Source organism: Calypte anna, chromosome 11, assembly GCF_003957555.1.
Source record: "Calypte anna isolate BGI_N300 chromosome 11, bCalAnn1_v1.p, whole genome shotgun sequence".
NCBI classification, from domain to species: domain Eukaryota; kingdom Metazoa; phylum Chordata; class Aves; order Apodiformes; family Trochilidae; genus Calypte; species Calypte anna.
Window position 1 is genome coordinate 15,413,707 of NC_044257.1, and position 15,534 is coordinate 15,429,240.

Genomic DNA, 15,534 nt, shown 5'->3' on the forward strand with positions numbered 1-15,534 from the left:
AGCAGAAGGTTATTTAACTCAGGGTCCCTGTTAGGTTTACTTGTCCCTGTTTTAATCTCACCCGCCACATTTCCACTGCCTAGACTTTAGGCAGTGATGCAGATAAAATGACGAAGGTGTAAAACATCGTGCTCAGAAGCTAAATCAGAATCACGTGTCAACACAGTCCAGGCTCAGCCACTGGCGGGATCGTTGTATTTAATGCAATTTACTAATTAAAAATTAGTGCCAGATTACAGAGAGTCTGGAGTGAAGCGACTTGCTAAAATAGCGTTTCAGGTCCTTGAGCTGGCTGCACCGGAGTTTAGTTTTGATTAAACTGCAATTTATTTGAATATTGCGGCAGTTATTAAACACTCGTCTGGAAAGAACAAACGCAGCCTGCGTTTCCTGGTCAGCACTCCCTGTTCAGACTTCAGCTGCTTTTTACTACAGACGGAAAGCGGTAGCAGGGCTGCGGCAGGTGTATTTTATTCAGCAGATGTACTGTAACGGCATTACAGCAGATTAGCTGGATTTCTTCCTTTAAATGCACACTGCGAGATCCAACTTGCAAGCCAGCTGTTTCTTTATCGGCCCGTTTAATCTTCCAGAGCCCGGCTTTGCCTCTTCTTTCAGCAGCTATTTCTGTAACCAGATCGGGCGAAGCAGAGCGCCGCAATGAATTTTAATGCTTCCACCGGGGAATCCCTCCCGCCTCCTCCTTTTGGATGAGATCCTCGAGGAAAGACCCAGAACACAGAGAGAAGGAGGAGGAGAGTGACGGCGTAACCGCGGTACTGGGGAAAGCGGGAAGGGGGAGCCGGCGGGAGAGGGGGGCTGGCAGCCGGGGGTGCCATTAGGAGAAGGTGGCGAGGAGGACAGCGAGGCGGGCAGAGGGGCGGTGGGGAGCTGTTCGGAGCCATGGGGGAGGACGGATGACTCGGGGCGTATCTCGCTGCCTGACCGCGGCACGTCAGCAGCAGCCGGAACGCCGCGGACACATGCACCCGCCGGCATCCCGTGGGGCTGGCCGCTACAGGGACAACACCGAGGTGATCCCGCTGTCTCTGGGTCCAGGCGAGAGGCAGAGCCCCCGGACCGGGTGATAGAGACCTCCTCACCATCCGCACGCCCCGGCCGGGAGGAGGAACGCCGGGCGGGCGGGAGGGAGGGAGCCGGACGGCGGGTCCCGGCGGCACCGGCACAGCCGCCGCTCCCACCGGCCACCCCCATGGATAAGGCGGGTTCGCTCCACACCTCGGTGCCCACGCCGCCGCCCCGGCTCTACCTGCCGCGCAACTTCAGCTGCAGCGCTTGCCTCTATGGCAGCCTGGCCGAGCAGTGCAAGGGGGGCTGCAGCCCCGACGGCGACTCAGCGCCCCCGCCCCTGGTGCGGGAAGCGGCGGGCGAGGAGAAGCCGTCGCCGCCTCCCCCATCTCGCGGGCGGGAGCCCACGCTGCCCCCCGTGCCCCCCAGCCCCACGCAGCGCCGCCGCGCCAAATCTCTGCCCACGCCCGGCGACCGCAGCCTGCGCCCGGCCCTGCAGCAGAGCCCCTCTCGCCGCAAGACGGTGCGGTTCGCCGACTCCCTCGGCCTGGAGCTCACCTCCGTCCGCCACTTCTGCGAGGCCGACCTGCCGCAGGTGCCGCTGCCCGCACCGCCAACGCCACGCACCGCCGACCTCTTCAAGACCAGGAAGCCGCCGGCGCTCGGTGATCTGGAGCCGGTGCTCTTCGGGCCGCCGCCTCCGCTGCTGCTGGAGCCGCTTTTCCCGCCGCAGCCCGGAGCCAGCCCCGGCTTCACGGAGCGGGTGCGGCAGCACAAGGTGAGGCTGGAGTGGGTGCGGGCCGAGCCGGCGGGGCTGCGCGGAGCCGTGCGTGTCCTCAACCTGGCCTACGAGAAGGCCGTGTCGGTGCGCTACACGCTCAACCGCTGGGCCAGCTGTGCCGAGGTGCCCGCCGCCTACCAGCCGAGCGGCCCGGCGGACGGCCTGACCGACCGCTTCGCCTTCCTCCTGCCGCTGGGCACTGCCGCGGCGGCCGCCGAGCCCACGCTGGAGTTCGCTGTCCGCTACCGCGTCGCCGGTTCCGAGTACTGGGACAACAACGAGGGCGCGAACTACCGGTTGCGGGGCCGGCACCGCGTCCCGCCTGCCGCCGGACCCCTGCAGGACCCCGATAGCACCGCCTGGATCCACTTCATCTGAGGCGCGGGGGGCGGCCGCCTGCTCAGGGAGCTGCTGCCTCAGGGAGCGCGGAGCCCCTGACAGGAGCGCTCGGCACCGCTCCGGCCCCCCCCGAGGGTCCGCGGCCCAACGCAGGCCGCGCTTCCAGCCGCTTCTCTGTAAGTCGCCGGAAAGTATTTTCCCGAATTCTGTTTACAGATGGATAATTTATATATTTTAATTTCACGAGCCAGGGGAAACCTTCCAGGGGTGTCGGCAGGGAGACTGGGTGCACCGTGTGCGGCCCAGGCCCCGTTTCCCCCTCACTCTCACTGTGGCCACCGCCAAAGCAGCCGCCAGCCGGGCTCTGGCACGGGGCTGCAGAGGATCTGCAGAATTCAGCGGTCAGGACCAGGATCCACAGGTGGAGGAGGTCAGGATCATCCGCTGTCACCTCAGGGTGAGAGGGGCAGGCTCAGAAAAGAGCCAGCAGGGTCATAGGGCATCCCTCCAGCCAAGCCAGCCATCCTGTTTGCCTAATCCTGCTTAAACAAAGCCTGCGAGGTGCTTGGTCCCTGGTGACCCACTCGTGTTGATTGCCCTGCGGGGTTAAGAGCTTGATGTGGCAGGGTTAAGGGGTAGGTTGTGATTTTGAGCCCCAAAAGATAGGAGTAGGGATGCCCCCCATGCGTAGCTGTGTTCCGTCATGCTGTAGAAGTGATTGACTGGTTTAAAGCTAAGGATGTATTTATTTATTTCCAAAATTTTGAACTCTGGTGGATGTGTTTAGCATATTTAGAAAAGAAGAGTGAGTAAGTCGCATACTAATTGAAATGCAGCCCGCTGAGAGGGTTTTTTATAAAGCAAGTGTTTTGTTTTAAAGTTCACGTGGTACGTTGTTGTAAAGGCTTGTCCGGATCTGATGTTTGTTTCAGTAGGATTGGTCCCATAAAGCTCCTTGTGTTCAGGTCGGCAGGAATGTCATGGAACTCCACCAAAGGAACTAGAGATGGCAAGAGTTGAATCCATAACTTTAGAGAGCATCCCAAGCAACACTTTCACTTTTATTCATGTTAACGGTTCAGTTGAATTTCTGATCCTAATGTGTCAGGCCGAGAGCCCGCTTTCTGAAACAGCAAAATGCTTTGAATTTTTCATCATTAATGAATATTTCAGTAATTTCAGTAATTACTGCAACAAAGCTGGTTAAATTCAGTCAGACAAACTGAAGAAAGTCTTTTCTTGACATATAGAAATATATATTAGTAAAAATTAGAGCATGCTGACTTCTGCCTTCGAAGGTATGTTTTAAATTAGATTAGCAGTAAATATTTTCCTTTTTAATCTTGCTTTTCCAGGAGTTCAGCTGAACACACGTTGTGCTGGTGCCAAATCTGGGTGCTAATTTTCCAGGGTTTAGGTGTGTATGTGTTTGCAGGGGAGGGACCTCTACAGATATGACTTCTGTGAGTGCTAAAACCGTCAGCGCGATCCTCTGAGTGTGAAGGGCTTTAAAGTCAGGCCTGTAACATTTTGGATCCTCTGTAAGCAATTTAGGAATTAAATGTGACTTCTAACTGGGTTTTTCTGTTCCTCGAAAGGGTTAACTGTCCCAAACATCTGGAGTAATGTCAAGTTCTCATAAAACCTTTTTACTCTGGATGGGAATTGAGAGCACTTTTGTCTCCTGAGGGTCTGGTTCCATCAGAATAATTATGAAATTTTTAAATTTGTGGTGGGGGAAATCCTGGAAACTTGATGGGAAAAGTTTTAATTTCTCTACAACACTCTCTGATTTCATAAATATCATAGCAAGGGTAGCCTTTCCATAGGATGGGTAACTTGGTTTTAATTTCCCAGTTTTCTAATCCCTGTGTTTTTAACAGAAACAATATAAAAGAAATGTACTGTCAACACCTACTGAGTATTTCACATTTTAGAATATTAAGGCCTGGATCTTGTACCAGAGTAATCTTCTTTATTGCTAGTACACATTTATAAAACTAGAATTGCAGAACTAGTGTCTTAGTGTTCACACTTAAAGCAGAGTAAGTGGTGTATTTGATAAAGCCCAAGTGTCTTTTCGTTAGTCTTTATTTTTTTGTAAGAGCCTTAATACTGGAGAGGAGGAAAAGGACTTGTCTCCATTTGAAAGCACTTTGAAATCTGATGGAAATATAGCCAAACATCTCTTTATGTGTTGTAGCTTTCCAAAACAATTTTTGCTTGGCCTTTTTTACCCAAATAGTCAACCAACAACTGGTGGTGAGCACGCTTGGAGAAAAAATATTTACTATGCATTTTAGGCTAACTGATGTTACCAAGATTTTCTGTTTACTGTTTTAATGGCTTTAGAAACACAAATGGTGCTAAAACCATTTTTAACGGTGAGTAACTAATTCTGGAACTTCAAAATTATTTTCCAGTGAATGCCAGTTTTCATTGTTCAACTTATGCAGTATCTGCAGGTCTCCAGTTGTCTAAAAATCTCCTTATAACAACTGTGGCTTAAACTCTTTAAATATGGAATACCTAAATGGATTTGCATGCATCAAGTATGCTGGCAAGTTGTTGTATTAGCCTTTTTTTTTTTTTTTTTTTTTTACCATGACTTAAGCAGAATTGCTGTTGCTCTTGGTTGAAATTTTGTAGGCAGAACTGGGCTATGGCTTTGTATACATTCAGGTATTACTGCTCTTTTATTTATGTCCCTCTTTGTGAAACACAAATCTGAATACTAAACCTTTTGAGGATGCACCATACCAGAAGAAGAATGCTTTGCAAAAGGGAGTCCAGTAAAATTCATGGTCTTGTAGAAGGATGCATCAACACCTGCTTTCTAAAGCCTGGAGAGGTAAGGTTGCACTCAGTCAGCTTTAACTGGAAATCATAGAATCAAAGAATGGTTTGGGCTGGAAGGGACATTAAAGGTCATTGTTTCCAACCCCCTGCCATGGTCAGGGACACCTCCCACAAGACCAGGTTGCTCCAAGCCAAATCCATCCTGGCCTTGAACCCTTCGAGGTTGGGGCAGCCACAGCTTCTCCTGGGCAGGGCATTGATGATGCCTGTGGAGGAACTCTGAGGTGTTTTAATAGAAATTTATCAGTGTTGTATGTCAAAGCAGCACTACTTTGACACATTTTCACTTCTATCACATTAATTTATTTCCAAACAACATTTATTCAGATTTTCAAAAACATGTTCAGTTCCAATGACAGTGAGTGTTTTTTCCACTGGCAGCATTAATGTACAGTTTCCAGTCCTTTAGTCTGATGCTATCTATGTGTGGCTTGCTGGTAAGTGAAGATGAAATGAAAATACAAAATAATAATTAGATACATCTGAATTATGACTTTGAGGAGAAAAACCTGTGTTGAGAAGGATATTTTCAAGTTGGCAGGACCTCAGTCGTTTTAATGGAAGGGGCAAAACAACTTTTTAAAATCCTATGCCTAAAGTATATAGAACTTCCACAGGCAAAGGGAAATACTTGAAAATGTTCAAGCCAACCTTTTTCTGGACAAAATGTCAGGTCTTTGTATTTTTATTTGCATGAATAGAGCCCATGCCATCTTCCTTTCTGAGTGATAGTTGAATGGTTTAGGCCAGGCAGTAATCCCTATACCGTGTACTTCGTTTTTAACTGAATTATTCATTGCTTATGTCTCTGCAGATGTAAAAATGTGTCATTTGTTGTGCGAAGTTGTAGCTTTATGAAATGTGCCATGTTATTTTATGTGCAATATAATGATACAGTGAGTCAAATTGTAGTGTATGTCTGATATACATTGGTGGTTGCTGTGTCTCACTTAAACTCGTAGACATTTTTTTTTTTTTGCATGTGATTCTATGACTTGCATGACAGTATTTTTGAAATATACCATAGTTATTAAAAATCCCAACAGGGATCAGAGGATTAAGTGACTGTAAGCAGAATTTCAGCTAGCTAATCACACTGCTATTTATGAGCATAAAATCAGTACCTGAAACTGTCTGTATTTTCAATAAATGTGCATTATTTCAGGTAAATTATTTTTTCTCCTTTTACCATTTGCAAAGTAACTTTTTGATGTGAGTGTGTGTGCCTTGGTATCTCAGTAAACAGCAGAATAAGTGCACACTCTTTGTTATTTCAGCATATGTGAGGAGGAAGTGTATCACATGAATGAACAAATGTCTGTTCATGCATAAACATTATCTCTTTACAGATACATGAAACATTTTTCCATAGCGCCAACTGGCAAACATCTGCTAATTCTAATTTTAATGTAAAGTAACTTAGAGAAATACCCAGAACCTGCTTTTAGAAATATTTTATTAAACAGAAACTGAAATTTTTATGTGCCTTTTGACATTTCCTAGAAAGAGATCACGTGTTCCTTAGGTTTTTCACCAAAAGTTCAGTAATGGCTTTGTCATTAAAATGAATTTTTACTAAAAGTACAGTAATTGTTACTCCTGATACATTTTCAGCTGTATCTGTAGCAGTCAGAAGAATTTAATTATTTTTTCCCATACGACAGTGAAAGAAATTGCAGTGAGAAATGTCTTCCTGATACACCTCTACCGTTATGTAGTTAAGTAAAAATAAAAAACTGTGACTGTAGTTACTATAACAATTTATTTATTGTATATATTCACCTCTGACACAGATATTCTACGTATATATTCTATCTGGAACCAGAAGTCTAGTTTTTTATGAAGTCTCCTTGTAGAGACATGGTCTTCTCAGCTTCTACTCTTATTTATCTGATGCTGCCTAATGTGTATTGTTAAAACTTCTGGACAGATTTAATCTGTCTTCACAGTTTGTATCATGAGATTCAAGTGCTCTCTGTAAGGAGCACTGATGAAAACTTCTTTTACCTTCCAATTATACTGCATGGCAAATCATCAGTAATTCTGTTTCCTGTGTGCACTTCGTGTCCACCTGAATATCTGAAAGGATTGCTTACTGAGATGAAAATATTTTTGAGCACTGAAATTAAGGTTTTCCAAACAGAAATAGTTTAAAGTAAGAAGTAAATATAGTCAGTTTTGCTGTAACATAAAACCCCCTAGCCTTACGTAGAGCTGATCAGTAGGGTTTTTTTCTTCTAAATGGAAGATGGAGACATTTTTCAAAATGAAACATGTTCAGGGAAGTGTTTCAGTAGGAAGGTTTTCTCAGGTTCAGCTTAGTGTATAGAAAAAATCAGTGTATGGACTGAAATGTAGGTCTTCTATGCTCAAGCCGAATACTGATCTGTAAAACCACTGACTGTTGGTTGAACTCTTTATCCAGTTTATAAATCTGACCTTTAAATTCCTTTTCAGAAGTATTTTTTTACTCTGGGGTTCCCCATCTTGTATTAGTATCCTCCTCATTCACCTATCCTGGATGCTGTTTTAGCTTTGTTATTGAGAAAGGTCTGATTTTATTTTTATGCAACATAGGAAGATTATTTAACTTTTTTTTTTTTCTTTTTTTGTGGGGAGGAAGGCAGGAAAACAGTTTTCCTTTCAGTTTTAGTTTTATAAAATTAAACTATAGCATGCAAAAAAAAAAAAAAAAAAAAAAAAAAGAAAAAAAGAAAAAGAAAAAAGTGCTTGAAATAACATATACACTAGTGATTCCAAAGAATATAGTGAAGAAAAATGTCAAATGTGAGATGTGCTTTTTAAAAATATATGTGCTTTGATTTAGTAAGGCAGGGAGAAAGTCCCAGTGCAAGTGTGTTAATACCAGGGACTTCTTTCTATGCAATATTATGGTGTAGCTGTTTGGGGGTTTTTTTGGTTTTTTTAGGGATGAACTTGATTGGGACAATTGATGTATTGGTGTGCTGTGTATAGAATATTCTGTTGAAGTATCACTGAGAAAACTGTGTCTTTTAATAGTCTTTTTTAATAGTTATGTTTAGGCTCTTTTCTGTTCAATTGACTTCACCAAATGATAATACTTTGGCTAGCAGTAACAAAACAATATTTCAAAAATTACATGAAATACTCAAAAATATTTCAGAAAGTGTCACACATTACACTTTATCACCTTCTGGGACAAAAAAGTTATGTCACTGCTGTGACTTTTAAAGTTGTATTTCTGTATTGTAAAATTAATCCAAATTGTACTTTTAAACTCAAAGAGCTAATATTTATGTTTTTAAAGCTGATCCGAAGTAGTAAAACTCAAATTGGTTGGGATTACTCAAAAATCCAGTTCCTAAACTGTGGTATAACAAATATTTCTGTATGTCCTGTGACTGGCATAAGGGGTATGCACCCTGACAAGAAGGTCATGAATTTTAAGGTTGGTACAGAATGAGCTTTACCTGGGTGCAGAACCTGCTTCCATCTGGAAATTAATCTATATTGTAACACAGGAAAATTGCCTGTTGGGACAGAAAACTGCTCTTCTTGGGATGGTTTTAAACAAATTTAATTCCTCATTTACAGTGTTACACAAATTATTTCTCTCTGTAATGGAGATGCTGCCTGTTGAAGACAGCATCCTTTAACAAAATTCAAGTTTTTATTACTGTTTCTTTGAGTTACACTGGCTGTGTGCTTTGTTGTTTTTTCTTTTTAAAGCTGTTTCTTAATTATGTACTTAACTAGTAAATTACTTTTGCAGTTTCTGCTGCTATGTTTATATTTCACCAAGTAATGTTTGTTTCTAATGTTTGTAAAAGTAATGTAATATCACCAAAAGGTCAAAACCAATGTTTTCTAATAATGCCTTGTAATTTACCTAGCCTTACAGCATTTCAGACAATTTTCCACCAAAACAGCATCTAATCACTGGTTGTCACAATTAAGAAAAATATATATATTTATAAACCTGTAGCTTCTAGCTGTCATTAAAGATTAATGATACAAATCATGAGCGTGTGGTAAATACAAACTTCTTTTTTTTTTTTTTAAGATGAACCACGAGTTCATTCTGTTGAAGATGGGGAACACTGATGTTTCAATTCACCCATATTGCTTGTGTGAAGATATGTTGGGATATACTTGAACATCTGAAGACAAATACCTAGTATTTGGGCCAGATTTTCCACCTAACTTGCCTTCAGGCTGACTCCTTTCTGAGGGTTCCCTGGGGAAGCTGGGTTGGTGTCTGCTATTGGGAAATGTAACCCAAGATGTTGCAGGAAGACAGGGTGAGATTGCTGGGGGGTTGAAATGGATGTAGCTGTCTTCATGGTCTTGTTGTTAATGGTGTTTCAGGCAGGGTAGCAGTCTAGTTCAGGAAGAGTTCACCAGTTGGTGACTTCGCTGCTTCTCAGCTTTGCATCCTGAGGGTCAATGGTGACACTTGAGATGCTCTGAAGTGAATTCAGCACTGAGCTGTCAGCAGCCTGTGCCAGGTGCTAGACAGTAGAGAAACAGCCAGGAGAGGAGGGAGTGGCTTTCATAGAGGGAAGATGTGAGATATGTGAAAATAAATCTGATTTTTTTTTAATAATAAAAATATTTCAGTTCTGAAGGACTAGAAGGAAGGTTTTAAGCACCGTGTATGTTCAGCACTAAATGCAGTCAAGCTGTTTCTTCAGCCAACACATGCCTTTTCCTCCAGTGGTGATGCAGAATTGAGGTGATGTAGGTATTAGGTAAATGAATCATAAGGACTCTTTCAAATATTCTTTCTCTGTTAATTGAGTTCAAAATATTAGTTTCTTTGATTGTTACAATGTGCTTGTTCCATAGACAGCATCTTGTCTTACTACCTGAAGAAGCTTTCATCTTTTCTTTAATCAACACTTTTTAAACCTACTCTGTACTACAGATAAAAGCCAGATACCCTTAGGGAGAAAAAATGTTACATGTTTGTTCTTATGTAATTAGTACCACTTCTTTTTCTCTATACTCTTTCAGAAACATCTGCTTTGTTGTTTCATAATTAATTATAATAATTTTGTGTGTTTCTGTGGAAAAGCAAAGTAGTTAATATGTAGTCCCAGGTTTCTGGTTTGGGGTTTTTTTTGTATATGTTTTGGTTTGTTTTTTCCCCCAGAGGCAATGTTTCCTAATTTTTAAGGTCTATCTAATATTTTTTTCCAAGTAAAAAATTGACACTTAGCTGACAAACTCCAGAATCCAGAACTGTTTTCTTAAGGTGCCATTATATAAGTATTAGACTGTAATAATGAGAATAATAATAATAGTTTTTCTGTCCTTTTTGGTAAGGAATATGCTTTGAATTTAAAACTGTTACACTCAGGTGATCCTGAAGTAATGAGCTTAGAGTTCTGGGTGAAGATTATGATGCTCTAAAATGAAAAAAAAAAAAAAGCATAGTTTAATATTATTCTTAAGTATCAGATTTTTTTTTTTCCTGCTCTTACAGAATGAGCAAAATATGACTACAGCAATTAATCAGCATTACAGGAGACAGGAGTATTATAAATAGCAAGTGTAATGTGTATGAAGTATTTATATAGGGGTAATACTAATAATTCTAATAATACCTATTTCTTATCATCCCTCTCTGGGTGTTTCTTAGAATCTACCAACAATTTTTGGGAGTAGACAAACAAATTCCTATCAAGGTTTTGAGTAGCTGAATTTTCTTCTGTGCTGTCTAACACATTCACCAGGCCAACCTGATATAAGAAATGCTCCTTGATCTAACAGAAAGTTGAAAAATGTTTCAGCAGTAGATGAGGATGTTAAATTGCAGAAAAAGAGCTGTGCAACAGGGCTGTACACCAATTTTATCACTGGTTTTGCCTTACCAGATGAGGCACAAGAGAGGGGTTGTCAGGAGAGACAGGAGCTGCCAAGAGTATTTAAGTTCTCTGTCATTTTCTCTTGATTCAGACCCATGCAGTGAAGAAGGGAGAGGGGTGATGGCTGAGATACAGAAGTCTTGAGTCCTAACAAGTGCAGACTCATCCTTGTATCTGTGGATTTATTTTCATGGATAGAGAAAGGTACAGGTGCTGCACCTCCATTAAAATGCATCTCTAAACAAAATAGATTCTAACATAAATAATGAAACACTATAAACAAATAACAAAACAGCCTAATAGCAGAGGATGTGCTGCATTAAAATAGATGAGATCTGAAGTGACTGAATTATGCTTTGTCAGGAAGAGGAATATCAATATTGTGAGGCAAGCTCTAACAACCCCAATACCACAGACCAACTCCTCCTGCCAGGGTCTGCTCCTCTAGGACTCTTAAATAGTGTGGGGAAAACAGAGAAAAATTGAGGACACTCCTGAGCTGCTCTCAGAATGTGCCTGTGCCATCTGCAGCGTATCTTGCTGGTCATTTACACTGATGAAGATTGCCCAAGGTTTGTTTTTTTTTTAATATTGTCCTACATCCACGAGGTCATGTCCCCTGGAAATGTGTTGCCAAAGGGCATTCAGTTTTCCATCAACCTGGCCACATTTCACCACATTAAAACACGTTTGGCTCTGGGAATGGCACCGTGTTGTGTAGAGAACTTTTACAGACTAAGGCTGCTGCAGCTCTGGTAATGCAGCAGCAGCTTCACCTCTGGCTTTGGGCAAACATTTTCACCAAAGCTTCTGGCTGGTCTCTGCTCTGTTACGTGAAAAAGGCTTTTGTTGCCATAATGCCTGGCATCATGTTTGGAATTTGGTATAATTTTTGACTCTCCATGCACACCCCTACTCTGGCAGACCAAATTTCAGGTGTGCTTCAAGCAGGGCAAGAGACAAGGAGAGAAGATGAGCTGATGGGGCAATAAAGTTCAAGTTAATTCTTTCCTACCTATATTGCTGCGAGGTGGGTTTTTAAGCATTTTCGATGAAGCCAAATGTGCTTAATATTTTTTTTTTTCTGATCTTGAAGTTGACCTCGGAATTGAAATTCCTCTGGAGCAAGAATGTCACTTCAGTACCTCTGAGCCCCCCACTAGGTTGGCCCAACCTTTCCATCCCATCTGGAACGGTTCGAGTGCCACCGCCTGGTGACATTCTGCAATAATTCCTTTATTAACTTGAAAGTATTTGAATGAGAACGTCACCGTTTGACCCCCTGGGGCATTCCACCCAGCGCTGAACTCCCGTTGTTAATTAATTTAAGCACTGTTCTGAGGTTTTATTTCTCTTCTCCCAGTGCACTTCACCCAGTGCGGGTGGTACAAGTTCCCTTGCCTCTTGCTGGGTGATGTCTCCCAACAGCATCAGGAAAATCCTCACATGCAGAGTTGAGGAGCTGGGGATCATTCTTGATGGATTTACTGCTGCAGTTCTGCTTGTTCCTGTGACCAGGCTGAGGGATGTTGTGTCTTTTATGTGTCTGTGTGGAATATTAAAACTCTGATGAGAGACAGCAGTACAGGAAGATTGTGAATTACTCATTGGTATTAAGAAAAAGAATAATCTTTATCCACAGGACATCAGCTGGCTGGAGACACCAGAGAAGGGGATCATTAGATACAGATCTGCTGCACTTCTACCCTCATTATTAGAGCTGCTTACTTAATTTTCTTACTGCTAATTTAATGACAGTGCAGTTGACATTGCCCTTGTTTTATGCTTATCAAAACACCACCAGATGTCATTATGTATTTTTGTTATATATTATATATATTACATATTTATATTACATATTTATCTTATACCATTGATATTTTTTCCTCTGAGTAGCAACAGTTACATGATTCGTGCTTACATACAAGATAGATCAATATTCACAGAGATGGGCAGCAGTTCATTGGTTGAAAAACAGACAAAAGTATTCAGTATGAATTCTTTTCAGGACTGATGTTGATAAAAACCTTAGAAAACTAAGGACACATTCAAAAAATAGTTCCAAGCTTAGCTTATATTCTTCAGCTAGATAATTTGAGTGATAAAGGGATTGGTACTTGTGGTAAAGAAATGCTGGCAAGAAGAGAGGTGATGATCAAATTAACCCCTAGGAGGTAAAGAATCATAATTACTGTTTGTGGGTGAACTATGGAAATAAGTTTGCCATAAAACCAGTCTCTCTACTGAGTCCATAATGTTTAGTATCCAGTAACTATGAGTGTTAAGTCCTTAAGCTCAGAATCAAGACTAAAATGGTCACAGATAAAGTAGTTATTTTGTAAAAAATCATCTCCTTTATTAATTTTCTGGAGGAGCACACACCAGGGAACAAGTCTGATGCTTTCCCCTACAATTTATACAAAAAAATGATACAAAAGCATTTAAAACTGTGTGGTAGACAAAGCCAATGCACATCCACTCCATCTTCTTACTTTGAGGAAAGGCACTCATTATGGATTCCTGTTGGCAAGGTTGGGATTGATGTTCTTGCAGAGCCTGGTTCCAACCAGTGCATGGTGGTCTGCCTGAGGCTTCCTGCTGCTGAATGTAGAGAAGTTATGGGAATATTTAAAAGCTAGGAGCTCTGCTTGAGTAACAGACATCAAACCAAGAAGAACACATTCTTTTGACAGCATAATTCAGGCAGTTGAGTGGACTGTAGAAAAGATATAAAAATAGATGCTCCAATAGACATCCTTTGGGCTGCATAACTGCAGAACACCAGAGCTCTCAGCATAAACCACACCATAAAACACCCAAGTATTATTGTTCCCCCTTTATAGAGGAACTGGGAAATCTAATAAATCGCTTTAAAGTTATATAAAACCCTAGAAGAAATAGGCATAGAGAGATTCCTGGCCCTTCTTTTCAAGAACATCCATGAAAGAGAGGTTGAATTCTGTTTCAGGTGTTTTTTTCTGGAATTATCATTTATCCATACTCATGTGTAACCTTATAAACACTGCTTACACACAGATGAGGGCAAAGCCTGAGGAAGAAGAGATTGGATTTGCCAGTTTTTACTATTTCCCAGGTTCCCCAGGGTATTATAGAAATTGCTGTTTCATATTTCATTGATCAAAAGGAAAGTATACAAACATTTTATGGGGAAAATTGCATAAAAATGGATTACAGTAGTAATCTGGACTAACCTTTAAAGGGAGATCCACAAGAATCATGTATTATATGTCAAGGAAGAAAGGACCTATTGCTCTCTAGTACAGTGGAAAAAATAAGGAGGAAGAAACAGTTATCATATTGAAACATTTTTTTCATGCATTCCTGTGTCCATTTGCCTGCATTCATTCTGCTTTTAAACAAACTTTGTCTTTCCCTTTGGAAAGTGCACAGGGAGGTTCAAAGATCCAAACTGACACGGGGAGCCTGTAAGAGGCCAGGATAAAGCTCCCAGCTCTCTGGGCCCTGCAGGTTGTTGCAATAAATACTGTATGATACTGTGAATAATGCATAAGTACTGACAGTTTTTAAAGCATTTACACCAGGTTTACTGAAGCCTTTTGTTTATAAGCCACTGCTAAGGACTGTTAGGACTCCTGTGGAACAAACTAACACACTCCTTTCTCTTAGTGACTTTGCAGTTTAACTCCTGTGGAGGAGATAGTTTTATCTTAAATACATAGTGGAGTCTCTCTTGGCAGGGCTTTTATCTGTGACTTGTCTACAAAAATTAGCTGTTAGGATTTTAAAAAAGCCTCACCAATTACTTAGACATCCCTGCAGATTGTAAAAGCAAGCCCTACATTTTTATACAACAGAAAGGCCCCTGTGTAAGCTGCAGGGTGTTTGTACCCTTTAGAAGGGCTCTGCTTTTGAAAGGAACTTCCAAAGGATTATGAATTTTGCCTTTGTCATCTTACATAGATCAAGCCTTCCCCTGTTTCCTCTTAGGTCAACTTACAGATACTTGGTTTTTGTTCCCATTTTGTGCTTAGCTTCTAATTCATACATTAAAATTGTGGAAAAAAGTTTTAGACCACAACACAGCTGTACTTTTGTTTTCTTGAAGTGCAGCTCTGTACAAGTCAACCTTACCCTCAGATGTCACATCAGCTTTGACTGCACATTTGAGTATTCATTAAATATGAAATCTAATGGAGTCAGCTGCTTTAGTTTACTGGTTTGCAAAGTGAAAATTTTAGTTGCATTCCTGTGATGTCACTACAGCAGTGTGCCTACTTCACCTTAAAGACAAACAAACATGGATACATCAAACTATTCCTGATCACACTTCTACTCTTCTGACATCACCACAACTGCTAGGCACAAGATATAGAATCTCTTACTTACTGGAGACACAGGTAGTGTTTGCCTGGCAAAAAATACAGCCCAAATAATTCATCCCAGAACCTCAATACACTATCACTGCATGAGTTTTGCAGACCAAGAAAGGATATAAATCAGAAGACAAGGACAATACCTTATGTCTCAAAGGCACAACTATTTGACTATATAGAAAAACAAGGAAAACAAAGGATTAATTAATTCTGAATCAGAAGTAAAAGTCATGCAGAGAGGTAGCTGATAACATGGTTTCTCCTTTTTTGATACCATCTTTGCAACTATGATTAGGAAAAATATTAGGTTAGAGAGACA

General features: G+C 41.6%; 1 protein-coding gene across 1 annotated transcript; it reads left to right on the top strand.

Moving 5' to 3' along the window:
- Positions 1-1,180: 1,180 nt before the first annotated feature.
- Positions 1,181-3,878, top strand: LOC115598961 (protein phosphatase 1 regulatory subunit 3E-like). Its single transcript, XM_030458045.1, has one exon. It carries the CDS (start codon positions 1,214-1,216, stop codon positions 2,186-2,188), a length of 975 nt encoding a protein of 324 aa, XP_030313905.1. The 5' UTR covers positions 1,181-1,213; the 3' UTR covers positions 2,189-3,878.
- The last annotated feature ends 11,656 nt before the right edge of the window (positions 3,879-15,534 follow it).